Source organism: Nicotiana tabacum, chromosome 9, assembly GCF_000715075.1.
Source record: "Nicotiana tabacum cultivar K326 chromosome 9, ASM71507v2, whole genome shotgun sequence".
Classification (NCBI taxonomy): Eukaryota; Viridiplantae; Streptophyta; class Magnoliopsida; order Solanales; family Solanaceae; genus Nicotiana; species Nicotiana tabacum.
This window is the reverse complement of record NC_134088.1, coordinates 2,255,405-2,282,332: the sequence shown is the minus strand read 5'-3', so window position 1 is coordinate 2,282,332 and position 26,928 is coordinate 2,255,405. Positions and strand designations below refer to the sequence as shown.

At 40.7% G+C, this 26,928-nt stretch overlaps 1 protein-coding gene and 1 long non-coding RNA gene across 3 annotated transcripts; both read right to left on the bottom strand.

Annotated features, from left to right (window-relative positions):
• Nucleotides 1–2,133: 2,133 nt before the first annotated feature.
• Nucleotides 2,134–8,842, bottom strand: LOC142164152 (uncharacterized). Of its 2 annotated transcripts, none has more exons than XR_012694688.1 (2): nucleotides 8,273–8,842; nucleotides 2,134–2,729 (listed from the first exon to the last, which is right to left on the bottom strand). It is a non-coding gene; the product is annotated as an uncharacterized LOC142164152 (long non-coding RNA). The 2 variants fall into 2 exon arrangements; XR_012694689.1 differs by having other exon boundaries at nucleotides 8,330–8,842.
• Nucleotides 8,843–22,438: 13,596 nt separating this feature from the next.
• On the bottom strand, nucleotides 22,439–23,566 carry LOC107770560 (protein ASPARTIC PROTEASE IN GUARD CELL 1-like). Its single transcript, XM_016589882.2, has one exon. The coding sequence runs from the start codon at nucleotides 23,564–23,566 to the stop codon at nucleotides 22,439–22,441; it is 1,128 nt and encodes a 375-aa protein (XP_016445368.2).
• Between the last annotated feature and the right edge of the window lie 3,362 nt (nucleotides 23,567–26,928).

Sequence of the window (26,928 nt, the reverse complement as noted above, 5' to 3'; positions counted from 1 at the left end):
CCCCTGCAATTGTTAGCTACTGGCTTTTGTGCTCTCTGTCGCCCCAACCTACTCAAATCAACTCCAAATATTATGAAACATAGAAGATTGGTTAGAAACAATATAATAAGCTATTCTAAAAAGGAAAATTTCAAAAATGATTAAAAATTTAGAAAAATGATGGGTTGCCTCCCACCAAGCGCTGCATTTAATGTCGTGGCATGACGCAAGTTACTTTACCATTTTTCTCGCCACTTGGACGATATGAATTGGGCACTAAACTTGGAATTAAGTTTGTGATCACGAGCGGTGGGGGTGGTAAGTATATGATCAAGCCAAGCCTTAATTTCTTCATTTTACACTTCTTGACTTTCATGTGAGGAGTGTCATTTTGCCTTCTTGTTCCCTCAACTTGTAAAATGTATGGCCTTTGTCTTTCCTCTTCGCAATCCCTCATTGACTCGTGTAGTTCAATTTTCATATCACCACACAATTCTAATGTTGAAAAATACTTGGAATGTGATTTCAAACCTCCAAATTGCAATTCTTCCCGGATTTTGACATTCTCTTTTTTCCCCGGACTAGAGTCAATCTCAACCAAATTTTCATTTACACCGGTTGACTCTAATTCCATATTTTTCTTGGCATCACTAACACTCATTGAGTCGGTTGGCGGATGTTCAATTCTTGATTCCTCAAAGTAGAGCTCACTTTCTTCCTCGTAGTCGGGCTCTTCTTGACTTTTTTCCACACTCTCAAGTTGGTGGGCATAGTGAGCCTCAACCAATATTTTCATTTGATCTTCCAAAGTGCGTATATGTTCATCATTGTGAGTCAAGATTAGTTTCATTTCCTCTAGTGCAAAGTTGTGCTTCTCCTCGTTTTCAAGAATGGTCTCCAACATGAGCATCATCTTCTCATTTTGAGCATTTGAGAGTTCTTCTTGGTTTTGATCAAGTGCCAAGGAAGGATTTTCGGCTTCCACCTATAAGAAATTTTTTTGTCTATCATTAACTTCTGAGGATTTTTGGACCTCTAAAGCTTCAAGCATTTCTCCCATTTGCAAGTTCAACCTTTCAAGTGACAAGTCATTTTGGAGACTATTTCCCAAAAGCTCATCCAAGGCACTTTGTTCTTTGTTTCCTCCTTTAATTAGGCATTCTAACATGAGCTTGAACTCTCCATTTTTGCCATGCTCAACTTCTTTCACTTCCATAGCCCTATCATTTTCATCACAAAAAGTAGAACCATCATAGCGGGGGCTTGGGGAAAGGAAGGACAAATAAGCACACTCCCAATGACCATTTTGACGACCACACTTATCACAAATACTTCACTCATGGGTTTGAGATTGTGCGCACAATCCACCCTCGAGAGAATTTAAATAATTTTCCCACGAGTGTGGTCCTGCATAATAAGTACAAGGGTCATCAAAGTATGAACATATACCATCCGACCAATTTTCATTAAATGATGCAATTTTTCAAAACTAAGAAAATAAACAAGAAACAAATAAGAAAAATAGACCAAGGTAAGAAAAATAATAACACAAATATTCATAAGTTTGGACCAAAGCACTTACGCTTATTGTTGAAAAAACCTAAATTACTCCAAATTATTCCCCGGCAACGACACCAATTTTGATGACGTCCAAATCCACTACTAAAAAGTAAATGGACACGGTCGCCTGGAATATAATTTACCCAACTATGAGTCAGGATCGAATCCCACAGAGAACAACATGTAGGCGATTAGGAATGTAAGAGAATTATCACTTGTTATGCAATGCCAAACACTAAAAATTGTTTTGAGAAAATATTTATACCTAAATGCGAAAATGTAAACTAACCTAGAAAGCAAGTAAAATGATCAATGACTATAAGTATAGATGCATCGGGAATTACACTCAAGTAACGATCCAATGTATTTCACGATTTTACAAATATGAGCGAGTTTATGTTAATTAGCCATGGGTAATAATTCTATATTAGCTTCTTCCAAAGACCAACAAGACTTCCTAATTAAAATATCCCTAAAACAATTAAGAGATTAAGCACACCCGGATATGGCTATAAGTAGTTCAATCCTATCCCTAGGTAGAATCTATAAAATGAGGGTGATAAAAATCATTCAATACGTAAGCACAACAAGGTATTTAATCCACACTTTAAATATGATTATTTCCATAAACAAGATTCAAGTGTTGAATACAATACTACACACTTAGATATTCAATACAAAGCAAGGAAATGAAGAATGAGTACAAAGGAGTAAGAAATTCTTAACCACAATCTTCAAATCTTCAAAACCCAAGTGTAAGTGCATAAACCCTAGCTTCCAACCTTATTCTCTTTAGTCCTAAGACTGAAAATAAGCCAAAAGATATTTTACAAATGAGCTGGTTTGGGTATTAAAGGATTTGGGGATAAAAAATGTGCAATGACATAATTGCCCAGAACTGAAGCACGATTTTTGCATTTGCGAACTATGACCATACTGTTGACCTTCGCATTTGCGATAAAGACTTCGCATTTGTGAAGTCTTCTTCGCATTAGCGAAGATTGCTTGATTGGTCTTCCTTCGCAATTGCGATGGATTACTCGTAATTCCCAACTCTGCTTTCTTCGCATTTCCCAGTATTGTGTCGTATTTGCGATAACTGAGGCCCCTTTCTAGATTTTTTTCATTTTAGCTTCTTTTTGACTCATTTCACTTGGATTCTTCAAGATCACTTCTAAATCACATAGAACCTGTAATATAGAGTAAATGACATTAAACACGAGATTTTATTACTCAAACATAGCAAAAATATAAGTTTAAAGACAAGATAAGTTGGTAAAATACCAACTTATCAGTAGTACAAGTACGTTTCGGCACATTGGAATTAGATTGAGAAACTAGAAGTTCATATGTTTGATTCAATTGGTTTTAGGGTGTGATCCTTAGTTTTAATGTTGTTTCGGGCGTTCCGAGGGTTCGAGCGAGTCCGTTTTATGATTTCAAACTTGTTGGTATATTGGGGTGGGGTCCCGGGGCCCTGAGCATCAATCGGATGAGGCTTGAGCTAAGTTGAAAATTTGAGAAAGAGCTGAAGCTCCAATTGCTGTCATGACCGCACCTGCGGTTGGCTAGCCACAGGTGCGATCCCGTAGAAATGGCTAAACTATCGCAGATGCGGCCCAAAGGGAGGAGCCTAGGTTCCGCAGATGCGACTCCTCTTCTGCAAAAGCGGAACCGCATAAGCCGTCACCTGACCACAATTGCGGTCCCAGCTGGTCCAGCCCATTTCCATAGAAGCGAGACCGCAGATGTGGTCCCTTCACCGCAGGTGCGGAAATCGCTAAAGGCAGTTGCATTTATTTAATATAGGAGTTTGTCATTTTTGATACATTTCACTCCATTCTTGGGCGATTTGGGAGCTTCAAAAGGGGGGGATTTTAACCTAGCTTTGTGAGGTAAGTTATTTCTACTTAATGTGAGTTTAATACATAGATTATGGGTAGATTACAACATGTAAATTAGTGAAAATTATGGGTTTAGAGTAAAACCTAGGGTTTTGATAAAAATGAGATTTAACCACAAAATTTGTTGTGGAATATAGTAGAAATTATATATTCTTGATCCTAAAGTTATGGGTAACGACTTTCTTTGAAAGTTTCCGGAATCCGGGTACATGGGCCCGGGGATGAATTTTAGGAACCTTGCATTTAGGGTTGGGAAATTACTTTAATATTTAGAATATGAACTCTTGAGCATATATTGACTAGTTCTTACCCTATTTGAATAGTTTTGGATCGTTCGGCTCCGATTTGAGAGTTTGTGCGCATTCTTGAATTTGGAAGTAAGTTTTGGGGAACGGTAAGTCTCCTTTCTAACCTTGTAAGAGGGAATTAACCTCATAGGTGAATTAAATAAATATATGTTACTATCTGTGGGGGCTACGTAATACGTGGTGACGAGAGTCCGTACATAGCTACTATTATGCTAATTGTCCGGGTAGTCTAGGACCCAAAAGCATGCTTTATTGTCGTACTTGTAACTTTATGTCAATTCAAATTGCGTATATCATATTGAACTTGCCAAATGAATTTCTAAAAAGTTAAATATCATTTTCTTAACCGTTAAAGAGAAGTTATCATTACTTTGGGTAATTGCTTTCCTGATGAATTGTTGATTGACTGGTTGATGTGTTTAATCGTATTTGACCACGTCACATGTGTGATTCGTGAGCGGGGTAATAGATACATTTATTATTATGTTAGATCGGGTCGTACGACTTTGGAATTATTTTCACATGCTATATGCTTGGTAGTTTGTGTGATTTGAACTGCTTTAAATGCCTTGAAATATATATTGTTAACTGAAATGTCAGAAACTGGATATTATTTATGAATGAACCCATCACTTCCTATTACAAATTGTTATTTAATTCATGACATCCATGTTTAGCGTAACACTTAAATTATATTATTATTTACCCTAGTAAGTATCAAGTCGACCCATTCTCACTACTTCTTCGAGGTTAGACCGGATACTTACTAGGTACATATTATTTATTTACTCATGGTACGCTTTTGTACTTAATTATATAGGATCTGAGGCAGGGGCATCTAGCTACCCGTCCGACGTGCGTTCCTGATTCTTGACCGAGATTCTACGGTGAGCTGCCTCTTCTGAGTCGTTCAACAGCATGCCGGAGTCTCTCCTTTTGTTATTACTGTCTATTCTATTTCAGGCAGTAGGATAGTTATATTCTTTTATACATTCTACTAGTTGCCCTCGTACTTGTGACACTAGATCCTGGCACACTCATTAGTAGACTATTACTTTTGGGTTGTATTTCTATTATTATAATTCCTTTAGTCTTTCCTATTTCAGTTGCCTTATAAAATTGTTAATTATTGAATGTTTTAAAGTTAAGTAAATGTTGAGATTGTTTATGAAAATAAATGAGAACTCACTAGTTGACTTAGGGTTGGCTTGCCAAACAACGGAGTTGGGCTCCATCACGTCTTATAATGGAATTTAGGTCGAGACAACATGGTATCAGAGCACTAGGTTCACGTATTCTCAGCAGTAATAGGCAAACCTATTAGAGTCTTGCGGATCGGTACAGAGACGTCTATACTTATCTTCGACAGGCTATAGGGTGTTAGGAAACTACTATTTATTCATCTTCTATCGTGCAGTTGATGTTATACTAAATTTCCTTCTTCTATTCTCTCATAGATGGTGAGGACGCACACGACAGACATTCCAGACCTGGGAGGAGCTAGTCCCCCCGTTGCTAGAGGCCAAGGCAGAGGTCGGGGGAGGGCATCGGCCTGAGGTAGGGGACGAGGGAGTCCCAAAGCTATCCTAGTTGCACCACCAGTGGATCCTGCAGGGGATACTAGTATTGAGGAGCAGGGCGAGGTGCCCGTAGCAGAGCCTTGCCCGGCGTACTTTATGATAGCATCGGGCTTTCAGGAGGTCATGGGCTGTATGCTGTGGTTCATGGATTCTATGACCCAAGCTGTTTTATTTGCAGCAGACCCAGCCACATCGCAGGCGGGAGGGGGAGCACAGACCCCTACTGCTCAGGCTCCTGGTCATGCAGCTGTAGTGTATCAAACTCCGGGTGCACTTCCTGCAGATGGGGCCCAACCAGTTGCGAAGTGGTACCCGCTCCCAGACCAGCTGCGGACGGTGATCCACAAAAGTTATTAGATAGATGTACCAGGGTACACCCTCATATCTTCATAGGCAAGCGTCATGAGGATGCCCAAGATTTTATTGATAGGTGCAGGGACAGACGGCACAACATGAGGATTGGAGTCTCATGGGGTTGACTTCACTACTTTTCAGCTGGAGGGCTGGGCCTGTAGATGGTGGCAGTCTTATGTCCTTGGTAGGCCAGCGGGTTCTCCTCCCATTACTTGGGGCCAGTTTACACAACTATTCTTGGATAGGTATATTCCACCCTCTGAGAGGGAAGAGTTGCGATATCAGTTTGAGCAGCTTGAGCAGGGTCAAATGTCAGTGACCGACTGTGAGGCGAGGTTTTCTGAGTTGTCTCGCCATGCACTGATGATGCTTCCTACTGACGCAGAGTGAGTGCAGAGGTTTGTTGCAGGTCTGCACTCTGGTATTAGGGCCAACATGGCCTGAGAGGTCAAGATGGGGACTCCTTATCAGCTGGTAGTGGAGATTGCTCGGAGGATTGAGTGCTACCTTCTGAGAGGTAGAGAGCATATGCAGCAGGACACGAGGGCTCGATTCTCTGGAAAGTTTAGAGGTGCCCCGGCTAGGGGTAGAGGTCAGTTTGGGAAGGGTCAGCCCAGCAGGCCCCCGTATTCAGCACTACCACCTCCTCAAGGTGCTCCAGCGCGCCCCTATTTCAGCGTCATACCAAAGAGTTCTTATCGCCCGCCAGCCATCCAGGGTTCTTCCAGTGGGTATTCAAGTCTCCAGGGTTCTTCAGCTCCTACTTTAGTGCTATACCGGAGAGTTCAAACTGCCCACCAACCATTTAGGGTTCCTCTAGTGGGTATTCAAGCCATCAGGTTCAGACTTCAGGGTAGTAGTCTGTAGTGCCGAAAGGTTGTTACGAGTGTGGAGATTTGGGTCACATGAAGAGGACCTTCCCCAGACTTCGGGGCAAGGTAGTGCAGTAGGGTCAGTAGGACATGATTATAGCACTATTATCTTGCCGTCCAGAGGCAGAGGACAGACTGGTAGGGGTCGTCTTAGAGGTAGAGGCCAGACAGGGGGAGGTCAGCCACTACTGTTCAGTCAGGTGGAGGCCAGCCAGTCGACGCTCCAGCCAGATTCTATGCTTCTCCGGCTAGGTCAGATGCTTTGGCCTTAGATGCCGTTATCACAGGTATTATTTCCGTATGCGGTAGGGATGCTTCAGTACTATTTGATCCAGGGTCTACCTATTCATATGTGTCATCTCTATTTGCTCATTTCATGGATATTCCTCGTGAGTCCTTAGGTACTTCCGTTTATGTGTCCACTCCTTTGGGCGATTATGTGGTTGTGGATCGGATCTATCGGTCCTGTGTGGTCACATTCTGTGGTTTTCAGACTAGAGAAGATCTCATATTGCTTGATATGACCGACATTAAGGTCATCCTGGGCATGGAATGGTTATCCCCATATCACATCGTCCTAGATTGCCATGCCAAGACTGTTACTTTAGCGATGCCAGAGTTGCTGAGGTTGGAGTGGAAGGGTTCCTCAGTTAGTACATCTAGTCGGGTTATTTCTTTTCTGAAGGCTCGACATATGGTCTATCATACCCTTTTTTAACAAACTTCACTTAACCCTCTTAAATTAATAAAAGATTTCTGTAAAGCTTGAAAAGGGTTTTCAATTAGAATGTGACAAAAATTTGTGTTCAAAAGGATTAACTCAGAGTTGCCACCTGACATTGATTTCGGTGTGTCAGGTCACCGTTTTTCTAAAAATAATTTTTTTTCTTTTAAACTACTGGAGACTCTAAAACTAAGTCTGCACCAGACAATCGGGTAAGAGGATTTATTTGACTCGGGGAGAAGGTGTTAGGCACTCCTCAAGTCCAGTGAAAATCATGGTTGCGTACTCGATCTAGTTGGCTTTTAGAATATTCAAATTGAGGTAAAAAAAACACATAAGAGGCAAATAAACACAAAAGGAGGCTTGAGATCGTCCCCATCTAATAAAAGAAAAGCGTAAAGCAAAATCATAAATACTAAATATTTACAAAGTTCTTCGGGGCATTCCCCGGAATAAACTATATACAAATCCTTCGGGGCATTCCCCGAATAAATGAACTAATGGATGACCTCTTACCTCAAATGAAAGGAAGAAAGCCTAAAGTTTGCCTACCCGAATGTGATCGGCCTAAAACATGCTACTAGCGTTTAATTAATAAATGAGTAGAATAAAAGCATCAAGATCATTTAAGGCCAATTTCCTTCACTTTATTAAAGCCAACTCCCATAACCCATTTGTTTCTCACCTAATTTGTAACGGACTCAACACCAATCACACAAGTTTTCTTAAATCAACTCCGTCAAATAACTTTCTTTAGTCAATCCCAACAACTGACTTTGCTACTTCAATATACCAAATTAACAATCAAAGGACAAGTAATTATGCACATCTATCATGGTAAATATAAAAAGTTCTCGTACTAGGCAGGAAAACATAAGAGGTAAACAAACAACATTACCAGAAAGGGAATAGAAAAGTAGCAAAAGATGGAACCTCAAAGTAAAGCCAAGATTTCACTTCTGTTTTGATTAAATTAATGGCAGAAACTAACCGGTGACCTCGACTTGGAACTCAAATATATTTTGCCAAATGAAATCTGAAATGTTACCTCCCAAATCCTTGAGCTACGAACAGAACACGGGATCGAAAAGACCTCGATCTCAATCAAACTCCGTCTTTGAAAACTAAATCAAAAATAGAAGAAAGGGCAGCAATGTATTTCTTTGTTTGTTTGTATTTTTCTATTTTTTTTATCTTTGAAATAAAGAAAAAGAAAGTGAAGAAGCTCACCTAATTTTCAGCGAAGAACTCAAAAAATCCGAAAATGGAAAAGTTGGAAATCAAAACAAACAAAACCCACAAATCCCTTTCCTCTGATTTCCCTTACTGTGCGTGTATGTGCGCTTATATGTGAGTGAATGAAAAATCTCAAGGTTCTCCCATGGGGTGGGCGACAGATTAGGTGTGGGTAAGTTTAGAGAAAGAGGTCATGGAATTTTTGAAGGGGTGGGCCGGCGATCCGGACTTGGTCGTGTCTCTCTTTGAGTCTTGTATAGGTTAAGAAGAAAGGTTAAAGTGTAAGGGTTAAAGAAGAAGGGGTAATGGTTTCGGTCTTGTTGGACTTCTAAATTAGGTTTAAAGACTAAAAATAACTAGCAAAATACTACTAGAATACTAGTAATTGACTTTAACTAACATGAACTTTATATTCATATGAAACCATTATTTTTCAAAGATTATATATTAAAATGAAAGTAAAGAAAAGTTAATTAGAATGATAGCAAATTTAGATTAATATTACTACAAAAGATTAATGGCCTCAACTTAAATAGAAAGATAAAAGATAAAATTTAAAATATTTTTGTATTTTCGACTTTTATGTTCTACTATTAGACTAATTAAAAGTGAAAAATAGGCTAAATCCTATTAAAATAAAAATAAGTAAATATTTTTTTAAAAATACTACTTTTAAAAGTTGCGCGGGTCAAAAATTACATGCTTACATGATCGAGAAGGGTTGTTTGGCTTATCTAGTTTATGTTCGGGACACCACCACAGAGTCTTCGATGATTGATTTAGTTCCAGTAGTTCGGGAGTTCGCCGATGTGTTTCCTTCTAACCTTCCAGGCATGCCACCAGATCGTGATATGTATTTCTGTATTGATTTGGCTCCAGGTACCCAGCCTATATCTATCCTATCGTACCGTATGGCTCCGGAAGAGTTGAAGGAGTTGAAAGAGCAACTTGAGGAATTGTTAGCAAAGAGATTTGTGAGACTGAGTGTGTCACCTTGGGGTGCACCAGTGTTGTTTGTGAAGAAGAAAGATGGGACTATGCAGATGTGCATTGATTACCGCCAGTTGAACAAGGCTACCATCAAGAACAAGTACTCATTGCCGCGCATTGATGATTTTTTCGGCCAATTGTAGGGTGCTAGGGTGTTCTCTAAGATCGACTTGAGATCAGGTTATCATCAACTGAAGATTCGGGACTCGGATGTCCCGAAGACTACTTTTCGTACTAGGTATGGCCATTGTGAGTTTCTGGTGATGTCCTTCGACTTGACTATGCCCCAGCGACGTTTATGGACTTGATGAACAGGGTGTCCAGGCCTTATATTGATTCCTTTGTTATTGTCTTCATTGATGACATCTTGATCTACTCACGTAGCCTGGGGGAGCACGAGCAGCATTTGAGAGTAGTGCTTCAGTTATCGCGAGAGCAGAAGCTATATGCTAAGTTCTCCAAGTATGAGTTTTGGCTAGAGTCAGTAGCATTCTTGGGGCATGTTGTATCATGAGAGGGTATTATGGTGGACCCCAAGAAGATTGAGGCAATTCAGAGATGGCCACGTCCTACTTCAGTGACTAAGATCAAAAGTTTCCTGGGGCTAGTAGGTTATTATCGCCGATTTGTGTAGGGTTTTTAATCCATTGCAGCATCTTTGACTAGATTGACCTAGAAGGATGCTCCTTTCCGTTGGTCCGATGATTGTGAGGCGAGCTTTCAGAAGCTCAAGACAACTTTGACTACAACATCGGTTCTATTATTGCCTTCCAGATCGGGGATGTATATGGTATATTGCGATGCTTCATGCGTTGGCTTGGGTTGTGTATTGATGTAGGAGGGGCGAGTTATTACATATGCTCCGCGTCAACTAAAGATTCATGAGAAGAATTACCCCGTACATGATTTAGAGTTAGCAGCGATTATTCATGCTCTTAAGATATAGAGGCATTATCTGTATGGGGTGTTATGTGAGGTTTATACTGATCATCGCAGCTTACAGCATTTGTCGAAGCAAAGGGATCTCAATTTGAAGCAGCGAATGTGGATTGAGTTACTGAAGGATTATGACATCACCATTCTTTATCAGTCGGTCAAGGCAAATGTAGTTGCAGATGCCTTAAGTAGGAAAGTAGAGAGTATGGGTAGCTTGGCATTCATTTCAGTAGAGGAGAGGCCACTAGCTTTGGACATTCAGTCCTTGGCTAACAGACTTGTGAGGTTGGATATTTCAGAGCCCAGTCGAGTCCTTACGTGTGTTGTTGCTCAGTCTTCATTATTGCGGCAGATCAAGGCTCGCCAGTTCGATGATCCACATTTGGCAGTTCTTAGAGAGATGGCACTACATGGTAGTGCCAAAGAGGTTTCTATTCGTGAGGATGGTGTTCTGCGACTCCAGGGTCGCCTATGTGTTCCTAATGTCGATGGCTTAAGAGAGAGGCTTCTAGAGAAGGCACACATTTCACGGTATTCTATCCATCCAGGTGCTACGAAGATGTATCGTGACCTGAGGAAGCATTATTGATGGTGGCGAATGAAGAAAGACATAGTTAAATATGTGGCTAGGTGCTTGAATTGCCAGCAGGTTAAGTATAAGCACCAGATGTCAGGTGGACCACTTCAGTAGATGCCTATACCTGAGTGGGAATGGGAGCGCATTACTATGAACTTCATAGTTTGGTTGTCGTGGACCTTGCGGAAGTTTGATGCAGTTTGGGTCATTGTCTATAGGTTGACCAAGTCGCCACACTTCATTCCGGTTATGACTACCTATACTTCAAAGAGGTTGGCTCAGATTTATATTCGGGAGATAGTTCGGTTGCACGGTATGCCTGTTTCCATCATATAACATAGAGGCCCTCAGTTCAATTCCCATTTCTGGAGAGCCGTACAGAGTGAGTTGAGGACCCGTGTAGAACTTAGCACAACATTTCACCCACAGACCGACGGGCAATCGGAGCGGACATTTCAGATTCTGGAGGACATGCTTAGAGCATGTGTGATTGACATTGGAGGGCAGTGGGATCAGTTTTTTCTTTTGGCCGAGTTTTCTTACAACAACAGCTATCAGTCCAGCATCGAGATGGCTCTATTTGAGGCTTTATATGGTTGGCGATGTCTATCTCCTATCGGATGGTTTGAGCCTGGTAAGGCTAATTTATATGGTACAAATTTAGTGAAAGATGCCTTGGAGAAGGTAAAGTTGATCCAGGAGCGACTTCTCATACCACAGTCCAGACAGAAGAGTTACGCGGATCAGAAGGCGCGGATGCATAATTCATGGTCGGCGAGAAGGTTCTCTTGAAAGTCTCGCCGATGATGGGTATTATGAGATTCGAAAATAAAGGTAAGTTAAGCCCCAGGTTTGTAGGCCCATTTGAGGTGTTGAAGCGAGTTGGGGAGGTTGCTTATGAGCTTCTTTTACCCCTCATCTTATCGGGAGTTCATCCGATTTTTCACGTGTCTATGCTCCGGAGGTACCACGCTGACCTGTCGCATGTGTTAGACTTCAGCACTATTCACCTAGATGAGAGCTTGGGGTATGAGGAGGAGCCAATTGCTATTGTTGATAGACAGGATCGCCAATTGAGATCTAAGAGGATTTCCACGGTAAAGGTTCAATGGAGGGGACAACCAGTTGAGGAGGCGACCTGGGGTCCGAGAAAGACATGCGGAACAGATATCCACGCTTACTTAGCACTTCAAGTATGAATCTAAACCCGTTCGAGGACGAACGTTTGTTTAAGAGGTGGAGAGTGTAATGACCCAACTGGTCATTTTGCTTTCTAGAACCCCATTCCCCTAAATAATTTTATGACTTGCGGGGATGGTTGGTTTGGAATTTGGAAGAGTTTGGGTTAAAATCGGAACACTTGGTTCCTTAATGTTGGCTTAAAAGGCCAAGTTTGACTTCGGTAAACATTTCGAGTAAACGACCCCGTACCCGAAATTTGGAGATTCCAACAGGTTCGCATGATGATTTCGGACTTGGGCGTATGTCCGGATTGGGTTTTGGATGAACTAGGAGCGTTTTGGCGCCTAATAGTGAAAGTTGATTCCTTAAGGATCTTACTATGGCATTTTAGATTGGGACATGTCCCTTTTGTCAAGATGAGAGAGATATCCTCCATTCATGTTCAATTCTCAACTAAGCAACCTTATCTCTGCACTATTTGTCCCATGGCCAGGCAACTCAGACTAGCTTTCCCTCACAGAACCAGTACCACAACCTCTCTTTTTGAACTTCTTCATGTGGACCTCTGAGGACCCTATAGTGTGGCCACTCATGACAACTATAAATACTTTCTCACCCTAGTAGATGACTATAGTAGGGCCACCTGGACTCACCTCTTAACCAATAAGAGCAATACATTGCAAGTTATCAAAGGGTTTATATCATTAGTTAAAACTCATTTCAAAACAAATATAAGGTACATTAGCTCAGACAATGGTTCAGAGTTTGTAAATGCAGAAACCTCATCTTTCCTTCAGTCAAAAGGGATTATTCATCAAAGAACATGTCACTACACTCCTCAACAAAATGGGGTCGTAGAAAGAAAACATAGGTACCTTTTAGAAACTGCCAGGGCACTCCTTTTCCCGTCCAAATTACCCTTACAATATTGGGGTGAGTGTGTTTTGGTTGCCACTCATATTATCAATAGACTCCCCACTACTTACCTAAAAAATAAATGCTCAATTGAAGTCCTCTATAATAAAAGGCCAACCTATTCCTACCTCAGAAGCTTTGGTTGCCTATGTTTTTCCATTATACCCAAGATTCATAGAGATAAATTTGAACCTAGAACCACTCCCCATGTTTTTGTGGGATACCCTTATGAGACAAAAAGGTACAAAGTTCTCAATTTGGCCACTAAGAAGATTCATATTTCCAGGGATGTGACCTTTCATGAGCATATTTTCCACTTTGTTATTGTATTTGATTCCTCTCCTCAATTTCCTCCAGTTCTTGATCCTACTTCTTTTACACAGGATATACCACTCACTGAGGTACATTCTGGTATCCATAACTATTCTGATACTCACACTACTCAATTATCAACAAATAATTTTGATGTCCCCTCTATAGTCTCACCTATAGACAATTCATCTGTGAATTCTCCCTGTAATCCATCACAAGTTGTTCCTTAACCTTCACCATCTTTTCCCGAAGTCAACCAAATACCTAGGAGATATACTAAAGAACATCATCTACCTGTGCATTTGAAAGATTATATGTGTTCCATGCCTAACCTGCACCTTGATATACACCTTGTACCTGTCTCCTTCTGTGACCACATCCTCTCCAGATTCCCTTTTTTCCCTTAGTGCTCTTTTCTTTAAGCACCACCATGTTCCCGTCACCTCTCTAGTTCCTAATAGTCAGAATATTATGAAAAGTATTTACCATGACAATGAGCCAAATTCTTATGAGGAAGCAGTTTTAGATCCAGCTTGGCAAGCAGCCATGACATTAGAATTTGAGGCCCTTCATGCTAATCAGACCTGGGATTTAGTTCCCTTACCTACAGGCAAAAGGTCAATAGGCTGTAGATGGGTGTATAAGGTCAAGCACAAAGCTGATGGTAGTGTTGAGATATTCAAGGCCAGATTGGTGGTGAAAGGGTATACTCAGCAGGCTGGTGTTGACTATACTGAAACCTTTTCCCCAGTTGTGAAAATGACCACCATCAGGGCACTCATAGCAACTGCAATAAAGAAACATTGGGGGATTTTTCAACTTGATGTAAATAATGCCTTCCTTCATGGAGATCTCCATGAGGAAGTGTATATGGATCTACCCCCTGGTTTATTAGTTGTTAAACCTGGGCTAGTGTATAAGTTGAACAAATCATTGTATGGCTTAAAATAGGCCAGTCGACAGTTGTATGCTAAACTAGTTGAGGCTCTGTGTTCCAAAGGATATGTTCACTCCCTTCATGATTATTCCCTATTTTACAAAAAGACTGACTCCTCTGCTATCTTTGTTGCTATCTATGTTGATGATGTAATCATTATAGGTAATAATTCCAAGGAAATTACTTTGCTGAAAGCTTTTCTACATGCTTAGTTTAGGATCAAGGACTTGGGAAGATTACATTATTTCCTAGGCCTAGAAGTCTTGTACAAGGACGATGGTGCTATAATCTCCCAAAGGAACTTTGTACTTGATCTACTAAATGAGTATGAGTGTCTCCATTGTAGCTCCTTCACTTCACCATTGGATCCTAATGTTAAACTAAAGGCTAAGAAAGGTATGCCTCTAACAGATCCTTCTCTCTATAGGACTCTGATAGGTAAATTGAATTTCCTAACCAATACGAGGCTTGACATTGCATATAGTGTGCAACACCTTAGTCAATTTATGCAAGACCCCAGGGAACCTCACTTAAAGGCTGCTTATCACTTCCTTAGATATTTGAAGACTGATCCTACCCTTGGGGTTTTCATGTCTGCTAGCTCTGATTGTTCTGTTAAAGGGTATTGCGATTTTGATTGGGCAGCTTGCCCAAATTCTAGAAAGTCTATTACTGGATATTTGGTGCTCCTTGGTGATAGTCCTATCAGTTGGAAGTCTAAGAATCAGGCCACCATATCTCTCTCTTCTGCTGAAGCTGAATATAGAGCCTAAGACTTGTTGTTAGTGAGCTTACTTGGTTGTGCAGGTTGTTTGATGAGCTAACAGTCCAGTTCCCTAAACCTGTCCCAGTGTTATATGATATCCAATCAGCTCTACATTGCCCGCAATCCTGTGTTTCACGATCGCACCAAACACATTGAGGTCGATTGCCACTTTATGAGAGATAAGCTACAATAAGGCCTAGTATTCCTCCATCATATTGGAACTGATTACCAGTTAGTTGATGTCCTAACCAAGGCCCTCACTGGAGTCAAGCATGCTATAGTTATGAACAAGTTGGCAGTGATACCCTCACTTCCAACTTGAGGAGGGGGTATTGAGATATTGTCTTAATTATGTGTGTAAACATAGTTAAGTAAGTTAGTTAGTTAGATTCTTTGTTAGTTAGTGCACTCACTTGTGCGTCACGTGTAGGGTACATGTATATACATACACTTTGTATAGATATTATTTTTCAGTTAATCAGAAAATCATTTTCTGCTCCCACTTTTTCTCATTCTCTCTTTCCTTCGAGAAGCTTCCAGGGCTCCACCATTGTTGTTCATCTCCCAAGCTTTACAACTACATCCAAGGTAGAAGTGGGAGAGGATCACTATGGACTTTGTTATGGGACTTCCACGGACTTTGAGGAAGTTCGATGCTATTTGGGTGATTGTGGATCGGCTTACTAAGTCTGTACACTTCATTCCTATGTGTACTACTTATTCTTCAGAGTGGTTGGCAGAGATTTATATCCAGGAGATAGGGGCACTCAGTTTACTTCACAGTTTTGGAGGCCTGTGCAGCGAGAGTTGGGTACTTAGGTTGAGTTGAGCACAATTTTCACCCTCAGATGGACGGATAGTCCGAGCGCACTATTCAGATATTGGACGACATGTTGCGTGCTTGTGTCATTAATTTCGGAGGGTCATGAGATCAGTTTCTACCGCTTGCATAGTTTGCTTATAACAACAGCTACAGCCGAGTATTCAGATAGCTCCATATGAGGCTTTGTGTGGGAGGCAGTGTAGATCTCCAGTTAGTTTGTTCGAGCCCGGTGAGGCTAGGCTATTGGGGACTGATTTGGTGCAGGATGCTTTGGAGAAGGTGAAGGTGATTCAAGAGAGGCTTCATACAGCGCAGTCGCAACAAAGGAGTTATGCTGACCGGAAGGTTCAAGATGTTTCCTACATGGTCGGCGAGAAGGTTCTATTGAAGGTTTCGCCCATGAAGGGTGTTATGAGAATTGGGAAGAAAGGGAAGTTGAGTCCGCGGTTCATTGAACCTTTTGAGGTGCTTCGGAGGATTGGGGAGGTGGCTTATGAGCTTGCTTTTGCACCCAGCTTGTCGAGTGTGCATCCGGTATTTCATGTTTCTATGCTCCGAAAGTATATTGGGGATCCGTCTTATGTTTTGGATTTCATCACGGTTCAGTTGGATGATGATTTGACTTATGATATGGAGCCAGTAGCTATTTTGGGTCGTCAGGTTCGAAAGTTAATGTCAAAGGATATAGCTTCAGTGAAAGTGCAGTGGAGAGGTCGGCCTGTAGAGGAGGCTACCTGGGAGACCGAGTGGGAGATGCGGAGCAGATATCCTCACTTGTTTAAGGCTTCAGGTATGTTTCTTGACTCATTCGAGGACAAGCGTTTGTTTAAGTTGGGGAGAATGTGACAACCCGGCCAGTCATCTCATGAATTACCACTTTGTTTTCCCTATTTCTACTTCTTTATACTTTGTTTATCTGTGTTATGTGGTGTCGGGTTGGTCGGATCGAATCCGGGATGATTTTGGTAAGGTTTGAGACACTTAGTCTCTTTTACGGAAGTTCAAGTTGGAAAAGTCAATCGGATGTTGACTTATATGTTATAGGGCTCGTATGTGAGTTCCGATGGTTCGGTTAGCTTCGGGAGGTAATTTATGACTTAGGAGTGTGATCGGAATGAGTTTTAGAGGTTCAGAGTAGATATAGGCTTGAACTGGCGAAGTTGATATTTTGGTGTTTTCCGGTTGGTAGGTGAGATTTTGATATAGGACTTGGAATGGAATTCCGGAAGTTGCAGTAGTTCTTTTGGGTCATTTGGGATGTGTGTGCAAAATTTTAGGTCATTCGGACGAGGATTGATATACTTTTTGATCAAAAGCGTAATTCGAAAATATTTTGGAAATTTAGGCTTGAATCCAATGTGTTTTGGTTGATTTGATGTTGTTTGAGGTGTTTTGTAGATTGGTACAAGTTTTAATAAGGTTTTGGGTTATGTTTGTTCCTTTGGTTGAGGTCCCGGGGGCCTCGGGTGAGTTTCAGGTGGTTAATCGGACCATTTCGTGAAGTTTGGAGTTGCAGAAATTGCAGGTTCAGCTGTTGCAGGTTTTTACTCTTCACGTTCGCGAGTGGACCCTCGTGTTCGTGAAGAGTCAGTGGAATTTAGTGGAATTTTATCCTTTGCGTTCGCGAAGGGCTGCATGCTCGTGCATCATGTTCGCGAGAAAGGAGACGCGTCCACATAGAGTCTTTTGGTCAGCTAGGTCTGAGGTCGAGTTTGTTCATCGTGTTCGCGAGAGAGGGTATGCGTTCGCGAAGGGTAAGTTTGAGGAACCATCGCGTTTGCGAGGGTCTTGTTGCGTTCGCGTAAGAGGATTTTAGTCAAAGTTATTTTTGTGCTTCGCGAACGTGAGGCATTGACCGCGTTCGCGAAGAAGGAATTAATGCCTGGGCAGAAAGTTTTTAAGGTCGTCTTGTCCGTGAATGTGGGGTTTATTTCCTCCATAGTTTGTCATTTTTGGAGCTTTTTGAAGGAGATTGAAGAGGGATTCAAGGGGAAATATTTGTAGGTAAGAATTTTGGACTTAAAACTCGATTCTATTGTGAAATCTATCTAATAAATCATGGAATCTAAGCCTAAAATTGAGAAATTAGGGCTTGAGATTAAGAGACTTTAAATGAGGATTTGAGGGGTCATTTGGACTCCAATTTCAATGTTCTTGATATGTATAGACTCGTGGTTTCGAGATGTCCGGTGATGTAACTCTTATCGAATTTTGAGATGTGGGCTCGGGGGTCGGGTTTTGGTAATTTCGGGATTTGTGCCATTTATTTATTGTTTTCGCTTGGGCTTCATTCCCTTAGTATATTTTGACGTCCTTGTTCTGATTTTGGATAGATTCGACGCGCATGGAGGCCGATTTGAGGGGCAAAGGCATCGTGAGCTAGAGATTTAGCCGGTTCGAGGTGAATAATGATTGTAAATGATATTCTGAGGGTTTGAAACCCCAGATTTGCACATCGTAGTGCTATATTGAGGTGAGACACACGCTTGATGACGAGTGTGGAGTCGTGCACTATTAGGGATTGTGACTTGGTCCATCCCGATTGATGATTTTACCGCGTATTTGATTGAAAACTATTTGGTATCATCATTATTTGGGCTGAATGCCATATTTGGGCTTCGTGCCAACAGTTTGAACCCTTCAGGGCTTTTTTACTGATATTTCCTCACTGTTTGACTTTATATTTGAACTCAGTCATGCTATTTTCCCACTGTTTTCATACTCAGCCATGTTTACTCAGTTTTATTACTTAAATGATATTTTAAATGATGTTTGGGCTGAGAAACACTGTTTTTACTGCTGCCGAGTGGCTTGTGAGGATTTTGACTGAGTAAGATCGAGGGCCTATGTTGTGAAGAAACACTGATATTGATTTGAAGCCGAGGGCCTCAGATATGTACGCCACGAGGTGGCTTGATTGATATGAGGTCGAGGGCCTAGTGTTGATGCCACAAGATAGCTTGTTATTGCGCTTGGGCCGTAAGGGGCCCCTCCAGGAGTCTGTACACCCCCAGTGAGCGGGGGTACCCATTGTGATGTGAGATTGAGCCCGAGGGGCTGGTATTGTTCTATGTGATTGCCCGAGGGGCTGGTACTGTTCTGAGATGTTGCCTGAGGGGTGGATTTATTGATACTATGCCCGAGGAGCGAGCCTTTATGTGTTTACTTTTCATAATTGACTGTCAATTACCTACTTAATTATTGAGAAAGGCTTTTCATGAAGTTAAACTTGAGTTAAAGGATTTTACCTATCTTTCACTGATTTTCTATTTTTAAATAACTTTACTGCTTCATTATAGAATGCTTTGTGCCTTACGTGATTTCTTCCTTTCAGACTTTATTTACATCCGTTACTCACTAAGTTGGAGTACTCACTTTACTCCCTGCACCCTTGTGTGCAGAATCAGGCGTTGCGGATCATGCCAGTGCGAGTTGAGAGCTCCCGACAAATATCGGAGTCCACGAGGTAGCTGCTTGACGTCCGCAGTACCGTATTTCTCCCTCTTTATCATTTCTATCTCTTATCAGACATTTGTAATAGTTTGCAGACTTTTCAGACTTGTATTAGGTTTTATAGATGCTCATGACTAGTGACACCCCGGTATCGGGTTGTGTTGGGTTGTACTTCCGCATTTTAATGATATTACATGTTAATTAGTATTATTAAATCATGTTTTAGACTATTTTCTTGTTGTTTAACTATTTAACGTCGAATTGGGAATAGTTGGCTGGCGTTGTCTTCACGAGGGGCGCCATCACGGTCGAATCTGGATTTAGGGTCGTGACAAGGTCACAGCTTCGAGACGTAGAAGCAACCTCTTATAGAATGCAGGGTAAGGTTGCGTACGATAGACCCTTGTGATCCGACCCTTTCCGGACCTGCGCACAACAGAAGCTTAGAGCACCGGGCTACCCTGTTTTAGAACGAGTAATGCCTTGCAAGACGTAATGGTAATAGAATTTCACTATCATAGAATACGAGTGGCGCAAAAAAGATTTAGTCAATATTGAACATTATTTTATCTTAAGGTCCAAATTCATATCATGTGTTAAGGATGTATTGTGGGACGGGCCCGGGCCCAAACGGGCTGGGCCAAACGGTCTCGGGCCTAACGGTGCAAATGGGTGAGACCGGCCCACTCTGGTCCTAAGCCCACATGGTCCCGGGCTAAATGGGTCGGGCCCACGGGCCTAAACGGGCTTTTTCGTTTCGGGCTATTTTGTTTTTGAATTTTTTTTATCTAAGGCAATTTCTTGTAAACTATATATGTATATACTAATATAAATTGCTTATATATAGCTATATATTTATATATAGTATGTATATATAATTATATATTGCCTTATATAATATATAGCTTATATCTATTATATATACTATATCAAATTTAAACACAAAATAAATTGCAAAGAAATATTCAAGGGAATATCTTATAATTTTTATTATTACGACATTAACAAAAAATGACAATATCTTTCTTAGTCTTCCCAGTCTTCCTCCCCCCCAATGGAATGAGCACAACAAGGTACTAATACCACCATTAAAAGAAAAAAAAACTAAGGAAGATGTGCCAAAATACAAGTTACATATTAGTCTATGTATTATTTCTAACAAATCTCATAAATCCTTCAAGGTCCGGAGGAATTTTCGTTGGTGGTGGTGGTAGGATTAAAAACTCTTCTAATATAATGCACAAAATGAGGGTTAGAAGGAAAACTATATGGTAAGCACATAACAATAACTATTTTTACCAATTCTTCACGATATTTATTTGGATCAAAATATTAAATGCCACCGGTAATAGTGTTAATTCCCGATTGAACTAGATTTGACCCTGTACTAGGGTTAACCGTACTATCTACACTTGTCCACTCTTGCGCAGCTTTCATTTGTAAATAGCTAGCTTTATCTCTATTTATGTCTTTATTTGTCTAGCCAAACTACCCGTACCGCTACGGTCTCCAGTAAATTTATGAGCCATCAAAGACCCACAAGTTTTATACTTAGCCTTATTTTGTTCTCTTAGTTGAGTAAAAAAGTGCCAAACAAGAGATGTTTCGGGCCGTTTAGAAGGTTGTCTATTAAAAGTAGGGGTTACTACAGGAGGGTCAGACAGGGCATCAGTTGGGTTATTAACAGGACTAGTAGGTGTATCATCTAAATTCGGTTGCGTTTCATCTAAATCATCATTTTCCTCTACATTTTCAAAGATAGTTTGATTAGTATAAAGAGCATTCATAACTTCTTCATTTAATTGTTGACCTGGTGCAACATCATGGCAAAATTGACTATCGGAAAATTGAAAACAAGGGTTATCACTATCAAGAATAACAGGTGGAGGAGGACGGGTAACAGGTCTGGGTCGGGGAGCCGGGGGAAGAGTAGTAGCTTGGCGACTAGATTCACCAATTTTAGATTTTCCCTTACCCTTACCCCCAAATATTTTTTTTCAAAGAAAAGTCCATATTAATTATAATTATACTAAATAAAACACACAAAACTATAAAATTAAAACTTAAGAGTTGGAACGAGTTTACCGAATTGACGAACAGCTTCTTGAAAATTGAATATCGTTGAAGACTTGAATACTTCAATTCACCAACCTCACAATTTTTCACTAAATTGCAATAATAAAGTAAGCAATTATAGAAGAAAATTAGAGAGAGATTTAGAGAGATTGATGAATTTGTGAGTAAAAATAAAAAAATGAGGGGGTATTTATAGTTGAGAATAGGAAAAAGTGTAATTATAAAAAGTTTGAGGTTAAAACAAAGTTTGGGGGCCAAATGGCTATTCTTTTAAACTTCCCAACTGTTGAAATTAAGGGCCAATGGCTACTTTTTTTAATTTCTAGTCGTTGGTCTTTTTAAAAAAAAAAAGAAAATATATTATCGGTGGGCCCGTTAGGCCCGGTTGCCGGCCCAGGCCCGCTTGTCGGTCCCGGACTCGCGGTTATTTGTGTAGGACCAGCCCACCGTGGGCCTCAAAGACCATTTGAGACCGACCCGTTTGAACCGGACCGTTTGGCCCATTAGGCATGTGGTCTCGCGGGCCCGACCCACAATACAGCCCTATCATGTGTCCACTAATCACATGGCGTGCCAAGTCATATCCAAAAGTCAAATTGGTGCAATGACTTAAAAGAAATAATCATCAAGTGGAAGAGTTCGTTTACAACAAAACTATATCTCTTCCAAAACTATAGATAAAAAAGGGCAGCCCGTCCGGGGTCTGGGGAAGGGTCGGACCATAAGGGTCTATCGTACGCAGCCATATCCTGCATTTCTTCAAGATGCTATTTTCATGGCTCGAACTCGTGACCTCCTGGTCACATGACAGCAAAATAAAAGGTCTTCAATAAAACCAAAAGGCACATAAAAGTGCACAAGAAAAGCAAGAGAAAATAATGAAACATATATAGTCCATTTTATATTGAATTGGAATAAACCTTTAAGTTTTTAAAATTTGAACTTTTGTATACTTCAATCACATGCATCTAAGTCGAAAGTCAAAGTGTTCTCTGAAGTATCAAAAGTTAATCCTACTGCTTGGAGTTGATTAGAGCCTAATAATGTTAATTCTTTATCCCATCCCTTAAAAGCTAGACAATACTGATCACCTATGAGAAGTACAACTCGTTCTTGCGCCAGAAACAACATTGAACCAGGACTTTTGCTGCCAAAGTACAACTTCACAACAGGAAAGTACACTTCACTACCATCAATGTCTTGGTAACAAGTGTCGAAATCTTCAATTGGATTATCAACCATTTGAAGATCTTCTACCTCAGATCTAAATATATCGCGAAATAAGATGTAGAAATCTTGAGGAAAATGTGTAATTATGGTCCCTGTATCCACGATGACTCCACCATTGAAGTTTTTACCAAATTGCCACCATGACGGTTTCACTGGAACTTCCTTATCATCAATAAAGATTGTATAAAGATCGACAAAATGCAATTGAGGTAACCTGTAATTTGGTATTAATTTTGCCATTCTTGCTCCTGGCCACGGGGCTTTATTGAAACTGAGGATAGATGATTCTCCTGAATCAAAACTTGGTAGACAAAAAGCAAATAACGTCGCGTTAAGTTGTGATGGTAAAGAATATCCACCTGGATCATTCGGGTTTACTCTACGACTAAGGCCAACAATCCCAGAATATGCACCACTAAACATAACTTTCCCACCATTTTGATTTTTTCCACATCCAAACATAATCCTCTGTGATTTATGGTCTGAAGTAAAAGTAATCACCTCAGACGCCATGAAACCTACTGATTGGATACCACTTGCGTATGGTATATCATAGCGACAATAACGCATTTTTTCAATACATTTAAAAGCTGGATCCTCAGTGATGCAACTCGAATTATCTTTAGTGCAATCAATTTTTTGGAAAGTTTTTGATGCAGTAGAATTATATATAGGATGATATATTTGCTTGTAGCATTGCCCACATGGTCCACATTGCCACCAAACCAAATCAGTGCCAGTGTCTACTAGCAAATAAGTTCTGCTGAATTCGCTACCAATTAAAAAAGACGCGACAAGCTCACCTTCTGCACTGTGTGTAGTTGTTAACCCTATGGCTCGTCCACGAACCATCCCTTATTTAACATTGTTACCATTTTCAAAAACCGAAGCCAAATAACTTGCTCTAGTATGCCCTCGAGCAAGACGAGCTCTGAGCATGGAGTCGTAGTCTTTGAAGTTTGATTTTTCAAATACATCGCGATGGTAAAGAGTAAAAGTATAAGATGGCATTGGGGGATCTGGAAGATTGGATGAATCAATAGACATAAAAAAATTTCTAGTTTGCATAATGGAAGTGTAGTTAAGGGGTACTAAAATTGGTTTTTCATTGCCAGAAACTACAAAAAGAATTGAGAAAATCATTGACATCAAAAGATGAATATAGATGAAATTTTCCATTAGCATAAAAAGGATGATGTTGTGCTTATTTTTCTTGATTTTGGTTAATATTTGTGTACTACTCCTAATTGCAGTCATCTATATATAAATTTAATAAGATTGAAAGAGATTTGATTGATTTGTTTGGTATCTACTTGATTTTGGTTAAACATTAAATATTTTTCCATGAAATAATCTGAAATAGAGCATGAAATCTCATAAGATATTTTCAAATTAGTAAGTAGAATCTAACATCTATATTATTTGGGATTACTTATTAATGTTGAACTGTGGAGGTGAGAAGGGGCAGAGCTACCGGGCCAGACGAAATTCCGGTTGAACTGTGGAGGTGTGTGGGTAGAGCAGGCTTGGAATGGCTTACTGCATTGTTTAGTGTTATATTCAAGACTAATAGAATGCCTGAAGAGTGGAGGTGGAGTACAATGGTCCCGTTGTATAAGAACAAAGGTGATGTCCAGAGCTGTAACAACTATAGGGGCATCAAATTACTAAGTCATACCATGAAAGTTTGGGAGAGAGTGGTAGAAATGAGAGTGCGAAGGACGGTGTCTATTTCAGACAACCAGTTCGGGTCATGCCGGGACGATCTACCACAGAAGATATCCACCTTATTAGGAGGATGGTGGAACAGTACAGAGATAAGAAGAAGGATCTCCACATGGTGTTTATTGATCTGGAGAAAGCGTACGATAAGGTTCCTAGGAAGGTCTTATGGAGCTGCTTAGAGGATAAAGGGGTCCCGAGTAACTATATTAGGGTGATTAAAGACATGTATGATGGAGCTAAGACTCGGGTTAGAACAGTAGGAGGCGACTCTGAACACTTTCCAGTTATTACGGGGTTGCACCAAGGGTCTGTGCTCAGCCCATTCCTATTTGCCCTGGTGATGGATGCACTGACTCATCATATTCAAGGGGAGGTTCCATGGTGCATGCTATTTGTTGATGACATTATTCTAATTGACGAGACAAGAGGCGGCGTCAACGAGAGGCTAGAGATTTGGAGACATGCTCTTGAGTCTAAAGGTTTCAAGTTGAGTAGGACGAAGAAGGAATACCTCGAGTGCAAATTTGGAGTTGAGCCGACGGAAGCGGGAGTTGAAGTGAGGCTTGACTCTCAAGTAATTCTCAAGAAAGGTAGTTTCAAGTACCTTGGATCGGTTATTCAGGGGATCGGGGAGATTGACGAGGATGTCACACACCGTATAGGGGTGTGGTGGATGAAGTGGAGGTTAGCGTCGGGAGTCTTGTGTGACAAGAAAGTGCCACCGTTACTAAAAGGTAAGTTTTATAGAGCAGTGGTTAGGTCTGCCATGTTGTATGGAACTGAATGTTGGCCGGTAAAGAACTCACACACCCAGAAGATGAAAGTAGCAGAGATGAGGATGCTGAGGTGGATGTGCGGGCATACAAGGATGGATAAGATTAGGAATGAAGATATTCGAGAGAAGGTGGGTGTGGCCCCCATGGAGGACAAGATGCGGGAAGTAAGACTCAGATGGTTCGGGCACATTCAGAGGAGGAGCACTGATGCACCGGTGAGGAGGTGTGAGCGACTGGATGTAGTGGGCACGCGGAGAGGTAGAGGGAGACCTAAGAAGTATTGGGGAGAGGTGATCAGACATGACATGGCGCGACTTAGGATTACTGAGGACATGGCCCTTGATAGGGAACTATGGAGGTCGAGCATTAAGGTTGTAGGTTAGGGGAGAGTGTGAATATTTCTACAGCACATAGAGGGAGACTATCCAGTTAGGAGTTAGATTAGGAATGTCATTGGTCGTCTATTGATGCAGGGCTTTACCTTCTAGTTGTACTATACCATCCATCTATTTCGTATTTCGTATTTCGTATCCTGTATTTCATATTTCATATCTCTTATATATTGTTGTTATTTTTATTACACATTTTTATGGTACTAATATATCACCTCCTATTGCTTTTTTGAGCCGAGGGTCTCCTGGAAACAGCCTCCCTACCCTTCGGGGTAGGGGTAAGGTCTGCGTACATATTACCCTCCCCAGACCCCACTTGTGGGATTATACTGGGTTGTTGTTGTTGTTGTTGTTGATTACTTATTAATGTAGTCATCACAATAAGAATTTGTGCTGTATTAAACATCAATTAGCTAATTTTAGAACCACCGTTTAAATTTTTTTCCCGGTAAGAAAAGTCGTGGAAAGATAGCATCCGGGTAGAATTTGGTAAGCGCTCCTAGTGATTGCCAGAACTTTCCCATATAACAAATTTAGAGGTTGCCATGTTTTGTTGCAAATCTTGGTGATTAACATATGAAAATTCTGGCTATTATTTACGCCAAATCAATAAATATATGCATGGCATGTGTTTGCAAATTCACTTCCACAGTCAATTAATGCATATTTTTACTTCATGAAATCACTTGACCGTGGCAAGTAAAATTGGTTTGGTGTAAGCACCTGGCATGGATAAATATTTACCGATAAAGAGTTCTGGATGTAAGATTGTCAAGAAGGAAATTCCAATTTTAAATCTCATTTTTTGTTTTAAATAGCTTTAATTATCTCGTATAATTAGAACACATATTTTTCATTCCACAATCTATCTCGTATAAAATAATACATAAATTACAAATATGTTATACCACTATATTAGTAATACACATTTGGTTTGTTGTATTGATCCCTGCATGACTAATATTTGGCTTAAAGAATGCATATCTTTATGTATATTGCCTCGCATTTTGCTCATTTATCGTAGATTTCGAATATATACTATAATGATTTGTGGTATTTCTATGTGTAGAAATCATCCGAATGCAATTTGGGATAAAGATGCGCGAATTGAAGCGAAAATGGGAAGAAAAGGGAAAAGTGCATATTGTAGCGCCACAGGCAGCGTGGGGCGCTCCCTGTGGCGAACAAAACAAAATGGTCAAAAAACCCAGTGCCAGGGCTAGCGCCCCAAGCTGCCATGGGCGCTGGCGACGAGAAGTTGTCCTATTTCGACTGGGACTCGGTTATTTCGACCCCAAGATGGCCCAACTCATATAAAAGC

What these genes read in the sequence shown, in the direction of transcription:
- LOC107770560 (XM_016589882.2), bottom strand. Translation starts at nt 23,566, where the DNA reads ATGGTTCGTGGACGAGCCATAGGGTTAACAACTACACACAGTGCAGAA.